The sequence below is a fragment of the Acanthisitta chloris genome, unplaced genomic scaffold (assembly GCF_000695815.1).
Source record: "Acanthisitta chloris isolate BGI_N310 unplaced genomic scaffold, ASM69581v1 scaffold15377, whole genome shotgun sequence".
Lineage (NCBI taxonomy): Eukaryota > Metazoa > Chordata > Aves > Passeriformes > Acanthisittidae > Acanthisitta > Acanthisitta chloris.
The window spans coordinates 33,306-40,544 of NW_008684417.1; the positions used below are offsets into that span (position 1 = coordinate 33,306).

At 43.9% G+C, this 7,239-nt stretch overlaps 1 protein-coding gene across 1 annotated transcript; it reads right to left on the bottom strand.

Moving 5' to 3' along the window:
• Positions 1 to 684: 684 nt before the first annotated feature.
• Positions 685 to 7,226, bottom strand: GABARAPL1 (GABA(A) receptor-associated protein like 1). Its single transcript, XM_009079334.1, has 4 exons — positions 7,075 to 7,226; positions 3,492 to 3,570; positions 2,394 to 2,512; positions 685 to 1,082 (listed from the first exon to the last, which is right to left on the bottom strand). The coding sequence occupies exons 1-4, from the start codon at positions 7,162 to 7,164 to the stop codon at positions 1,017 to 1,019; spliced, it is 354 nt and encodes a 117-aa protein (XP_009077582.1). The 5' UTR covers positions 7,165 to 7,226; the 3' UTR covers positions 685 to 1,016.
• Between the last annotated feature and the right edge of the window lie 13 nt (positions 7,227 to 7,239).

Genomic DNA, 7,239 nt, shown 5'->3' on the forward strand with positions numbered 1-7,239 from the left:
ACCACTATTAGTTAGTTGCCTTAATGCAAAGCAAAGGAGACTAAAATTAAGTATCAGGAAAAGCAATCTCACTTGTAGGCTAGCTAGGAACTGAACAGACAATCTCAGCAGCCTCCAGGATCTTCCTCAGTGAAGTTCACTAAGAACAAGTTTGATGAGCAGCCATGGTGGACATGTTTGGTATAGTTAGTCCTGTCTCAGAGCTGGTGTGGGCTAGCCATTCTCTTGAGGTCCTTTCTAGCCCTGTGCTTATGAGTTTATCAGTTGACTTCACTGAAAAGAACAAAAGAGTCATCTCTGATTTTTCTGTTCAGCACTTACAATTAAAGCAACAAAGTCAAAAAATCCTTCCTTCCTTTCCCCAACTATCATTCTTCACAGCTGAGGAGCTCCCAGCCCTCAGAGCTAGCCCTTCTAATACTGATGGAAGTGATGGGAAACATAATATCCTTGGAACAATTCACAGGTAGCAGCTGGAGTGTGGACTGTCAGCACAGGACAGCCTTGTGTAGGCAGAGTGAAGTATTTCACAGCTCTCTGAATGCTCACAGGAGAGTAGCCTGTGCCAGGGGCAAGGCATGACAACATCAGTGTACAATTCATGGCATGCCTTCTTCATCCAATGACAGGGTTACACGAAAATGGCCATCCTGCCCAGTCACCCTCCTGGAGCTTCACCACACCGGCTGGTCGAGCAGCCTCCAGTACTAGCTAACTACTTCCAGCTGTGACAAGAGAAGAACTGTGAACAGTGAAGTCTCCCCATTCCTAAGTGTGAAACCCCTTGTTAGTCTTTCAGTTCACCCCTTCATATGCTGTCCCCCAACCCTCCCTCCCCTCAATTTAAAAAATAATGGTTATAATTAATGCATGGAGGTTGATGACATTGTGCACGTGGTTCACTTCCAGTTCTCTTCCCCTCTTCTCAGGCATCCTCCTTCGCCTCTCCAACAACCCCCTCCCCCTCCAATCCATTCCATCAGTCCATCTAGCCTGCATGCCTGAGGGGCTGGTGCTCACTTGCCATAGACGCTCTCATCGCTGTAGGCCACATAGAGAAAATAGTCCTCTTCATGGTTATCCTACAAGGGGAGAAAGGGAGAAAGTAACAAACCAAATCCCTCTAACTCAGTACGTCAAAAAGCCCAACCCAGAGATCATTGTAACTCGAGGGCATAACCTCACTTTCACTGTTTCTCCCTACTTCACTTCCCAAAACAAAGAGAACACTCTCTCTCTGGTCACAGCTGTACTTCTAAATACAGACATGTCATATTTCTGGATGCAGTGAATTTACTTGAAGAGCCACAGCCAGACTGTGCTGCAAGCATGCAATGGAAGCAGCTCTGACTGTTGCACACCATGCAGCAGTATCTTAGCAGTGCCATGGTCTTAAGGTTAAGAGGAGAGACTATCTAGATGATGTTTTTAATTTTTCAGAACACCCTGACAAAGGGCTTTATTTCTAACTCCTGTTTTACACATGGGCAGTAGAGCTGAGATGTTATGTGATTACACTGACACAAAAAGTCTGCAGCGTGCCAGGAGCAGAGTTCTGACCTCAGCTCTGGACAGTTAGACATACCTTCCTCCTGCATGTTCAGATTTGGAAAACTCCCTGTTATTATCTTCATCAGCCCACATACTGATGAAGTGTCCAGGTATTGTCAAAAACTGACAAGTCAAACAAGGCTCACAGCACCATGCTGGAGCTCTTTTATTAAAACACACTAGCACAGCAGAAGGAGAAATCAAGGAGAAATCAATCCAGGCTGCAAACCACCCATGACATAATGGATATATAACTGAGGAACAATCCTCTGACGGGCACAGAATATGCCTGTAAGGTTGATCAAATAACACTGCTCAGTAGAAATCGTGGGCAGCAATGTACACAGCGTCCTGCATAGTCCTCACTTACACAGTACAAGCAATGACAAAGTAATTCTAAACATAGAGTGAGTGTTTCTTAAGAACATACTTATAGACAGTTGGTTGCCCAGTGATAATGTGTTCTTTTACTGGCTAGAAGGAAATCCCTTTTGTATAAACAGGAAAGTCTGTGTTCTGCCCTCTCCCTGCCCCAGACACAACCTTTCCCCTGAAATATAAAGTGGTTTATTTTAATACTTTGTTAAAGCAGTGGGATCAACATGCTCCTGCATCTATTCACCACCTGATACCACAACCCTTTCAACTAGCAAAGAGTTAGTTGAAGTGGTAAGGCTCCCTGGACTCCTAACTGTGGGATGGAACTTCCCTGAACAGATGATGGGATGCAGCCAGGCCCGAAGGTGTTCAGGCATCTGTGACTAAGCTGAACCCACTGCCAGCTGAGTAGTGCATTCTTCCAGATGCTCCAACACAAGATGAGAGAAATGGGCCAGGCTTACCTCATACAGCTGGCCCATGGTAGCACTGGTGGGAGGGATGGTGTTATTGACAAAGAAGAACAGGGCATCTTCTGGCCTCAGGTGGATCCGCTTTCGGATTAAGAAGTAGAATTGGCCAACTGAAGAGAAACAGAGGAGAATGTCTTAGATGCAGAAGGAATGTTGGGGTTTTCTGTTGATGTTGTTTCTTTTTGTTTTGTTTTGCTTTGTTTTTAACCCTCACCACAGTTTTCTTTTCGTGGTGGAAGTCACAGCGTGTATATAAAAAGTAGGGGAAAATGAACAATGGAGGAAAAAAGGCAGTAAAAGAAAGCAGTAACTTCGTGACAGTAACCAGATTAGCAGCCAATCCACTTGGACCTGGCAGTTTCTCAGGTACAGACCTCATGCCATGTACCCTCTAAATCCACATACTATTTTATGAGATGCTCTACTGAGGGGATTGGTGGGAAGACCTATAACCAGCTTAACCTTTAGATCCTATAGCTCAAAGACACCTTAGAGAATTTAGCCCCGGTATAAATGGTCATACCTGAAAAAAAAATCCTGACTATTTGCTTGAACTAAGTTGCACAAGAAAGTACTTTGCAGTCCATTTTGCACTGCAAGAAAAAGAAATGCTGCTCCTTTAACTCAGTCATGGTCTTAAATGAAAACAAATGTAACCATATAAAATTGCAAAGAGGAACTTTGTAGCTCTGACTCCAGCTACAGGGCTGGAAAAGGATGGGACTATTCCAAGAACTTGTCCCTTCCTGAAACTACCATACAGCCTCTGGCAACAGTATAGCGAGGTCATCAGTGACTGACAATTATGCTACTGCCTATGACACACAATTCAGTCATTTTCACCATGGTTAGAACTCATCTGTGACACATGCATGTTAGCTAAGTCAGTGGGATACCTTGGAAGGTCTCAGAGAATTCTGACTGTGGTGATCCAAGCTGTAAGGTGCATAAATGCAACAAGGACAGCAGGTAAACTGGGGTAATATGCTGAGCCTGTCTGGGCATTTTCTTGGTGCTGATCATAGAGTAAAAAGCACTTCTGAGATCTTCTCACTGAAAATCAGGAAGAAAGGAGGTAGACACTCTTACCTGTGAGGTCAGAAGGCACAAGATACTTCCTTTTGTCTAGGTCAGGTACTCTGGCTTTTGGTGCTTTTTCCACAATTACCTGGAGAGAAAGAGAGTGAGAGAAAGCAAGAAAGAAATCATGAGTATCATAAAACAAAATGGACCAAAAAGCACCAGTGGATAAGGATATTACCCTTTGATGATGCTACCAGGCCTTTAGCTATTTATTTAATCTATAACAAATACACAACATTAAAGAACAGATTGGTGAGAAGATGACTTAAAATCACTACTTATAGCTGTCCTGGGAATGCAGCAGTAAATGTGGTGAGTGAAAAAAAGAGTCTGGAACAGACATAAAAATAAACCATAATGGCCAAGGAAAAAATATTCAGGACACCTTGATGTTCCCAATTCAGGTTAATTTTGTCTAAAGAAGCTGTCAGGAGGCTAATACATGAACACGAGAAGTATTGTAAGTAAGTTAAACTGTTTCCAGGTTACAGTTCCAAACTGCCTTGCACTAAATCAGCTCTACTCCCAGTAGTCCCACATCCTAATTTCTACTTTCACCAACACCAAGTGCTCTAGAATGAAGCAAAGAATTAAAGAGCAACTGCAGCTCATTGGGGAATGAAAAAAAATGTTCAGTTCTTTGGCAGTTTCCTTCTGCTCTGAAATTTACATCCTTTAAGGATGTGAACATACTATTCATACTTCATATAGCTATGGATGTTTCCTTATTCATATAAGTAACTAAAACAGTCCAGCACCTGAGACCTGGGCCCACAGAGACCTTTGACACAAAATACTAATCTTCATTACATTCCAATGTCATTATAACACAGAAAAACATGAAGTTCAGCAGCTTTAAGGTCAAACTGACCAAGAGACCTTCTGCTACAAGATTAATTTTTGTTAGCTAGGCAAAATGTTTACCTCAGAAGCAGGAAGTATTCCAAAGTTACCTGATCTCCTTCCATGAAAACCCTTGAAACCTTTAGAACTAAATTGCAGGCTTTTTGTTTGTTTGTTTTCATGATATGTGTTTTTGATCTAGTAAAAGATATATAGTACAGCATTCAATCCATGTGGCTTGCTGTTCTGCAGAAGCCATTTTTACCACCTAAACCAAATCTAAAGCTGGATTTTCCAAACCTCCTCAACTTTTAATTCCATTAGACCCTCTAATTGTAAATACTTCATCTGAGACACTGTGGGACTAATTTCTAAGGGTTCTATGCTCCCATAGCTCTTTGGCAACCCAAATCAGCTGTGAACTAAGCCTTCCTTGGGAGCAAAATGGTGTTGTCACCTCAGTGAGACACTAGGCCAGAGAAACCTTACGATGAGCTTAGTGTATTTAGCCTGGACAAAGTGCCATGCTAACCTGCTTCTTTCTAGATCCCAGTGGTATCAGCAAAGCATGTCACACTGTAGAGATTCTAGCTTGCACACCTCTCCCCTGTGCTTCATTTGAATGCAGCCAACACAGCTAAAGCCCCTGAAAACTCTAAGTCTGATTTTAAATAGAAATGTAGTTGTCTCTGCCACTTTGAGAATTATAATATCTAAATTAGTACAAGGCATTCAGGCTCTTTCAGGCAGTTTGTGATGGGATGTACATTTCTGTGTAAGATGCAGTTGGTGGATGCTGTGAAGGAAGGACAGTTCCAGTCTCACTGAACAGGTGCAGGCTGAACAGCAACAGCACTTTGCAAATATTTTTTAGCATCACATTCAATGAGGCAGTATCTAACACAGAAAACTGCAGTGAAGAGAAACCTCCAATTAAACAAACTATTGACAAGCAGAACTGCTAATTGTGACTACCCTGACTCAATTGGGAGGCTTGTACCTTGGTCATTAGATAATACAGGAAAAGAAGTTATGCTTATGAGGAAGAGGTGAGAGTGCTGGGGCTTCTAAGCCCCTAGGGAAGATTTAGGAAAGATTTAAATCAGATCACCACTGAGCTTAAGAAAGATCTCCCTCTTGAAAAGATGCAGGGAAGGAATGGAGATGCTCTGCTAATCTGACTAGCAGTCAGTTTGCCCAATAACACGTTATCTCTTCTATACATTAAACCCTTCACACACAAAAAAAAACCTACAGAGAAAATCCAAAGGGCAGGTACAGATTATCTGTACCTCTGTTGTTGCTGTGTGGTGACTGTGGTAATGTGGGACTGTGCCAACAGTAAAATCTCAGCAAAATGCTGAGGTGTATCAGGGCAATGCAGTGTAGGCAGCCAAATGGATGACATCTTCAAGGATCCTGCTGTCAGGAGGGGCAGAGACAAGTGATGTGAAGAACAGTCTGCTGCGTTCATTTGCTTCGTGTGCAGCTCTGACAACAGGCTACCCTTGCTAATTCACATCTGGGCCTCGCTGTGCAGCATTTTCATTTATCCTTAACTACAGCACACCTTGTTATTCTGGTTATTCTTCACAAAGGTCTGGTGATGTACCCCTATCTTGGCCTCCTTTACCTTTTGCCAGACCAGGTCTTGTCCTGGGCTCCCCACACAGTTCTTCTAGATGTATTTATCACAGCCTGCTGTACTGTCTGCCATGCTAATCCTCAGCATGTCTCACTCCAGACCTACAGATCCCTCTGGGGTCCTCATTGTAAAACACCAAAGCACATACATTTCACCACTGACTTGCTGCGTGCTCAACCTGCTGTACTATGCGAGGTGTCCCAAAAACTACTAGAACAAATGCACCCAAATACTGCCTTCCAAACACTTTTTCAAGTCCAGTTGAGGGTCACTCCCAAGATAAAAAATGCTGTTAGCCTGCAGGGAAAACATGGGGTGTAATTGTTCCCCCTTGCCCCTGGATTTATAGGGGAGTCCAAGTTGTTTTGTATGCAACACTCCTGTGCAGTAAATCTAGGGCAGGCCACTCCAGTAGGGATGGAAAGAAAGAACATTTGCAAAATATTTATTAAAAAGGAAAAAAAATCCACCCCACAATTCATTAGATTTGTAATTTCTTTTTTCCCCGAGTTATTATTAGTAATTATAAAGCTAGAAGTTTTCCACTTCTCCAAAGGGGCCTAAGGGTGAGGAAGGGAAGTTTAGCTACATGATGACATTGCATTCTAAGTGACATTTTCTCCACAGGGTAAGATAACAGGAGGGCCAAAAGATTGAGCAGTATCATTTTTTGCTCATGCGAAGGAACAGAGGAAGACCATGTTCTATGAAGAATATCCGGCTAACTCACTCATTGTTCTCCTCCATTTTTACAGATTCCAGGGTAAGTTCCTTCCCCTCTGCTCAGCCCCACGCACACAGGCTCCTAGAACAGCCAGCAGTGCTCTCACCGTCGAGTTACTGCGGATCCCAGAAAAACGGGAGGATTACACCCCGCACCCACCCGCGCCGCAGACCTTCCCGCATCATAAATAGCCCTAGCTCTGCGCTAAACAGGAAAGCAGCCTGGGATTCGAATCAGATCATCGCGATCACCATCATCTTTACGAAACTCATTTCCTTCGCCTTAAAAAAATGAAGCCGACAAGTCAAACAAAGGCGGCGGAGCGCGGCGGCCTCGCGGGGCCAGCAGCGACCAGTGCCCCCGAACCGCACACTCACGGGGACTCTGTCGGGGTATTTCTTCCGAATTTTCTCCCCTTCTTTTTTCCTGTACTCGAACGGGTGGTCTTCCTTGTACTGGAACTTCATGCTGCCGGCTCGTCCCCTTCCCTCCCGAGGGCTGCGGCGGCTCCGTGCCCCAGGGCCGGGCGCTCCGCCAGGCTC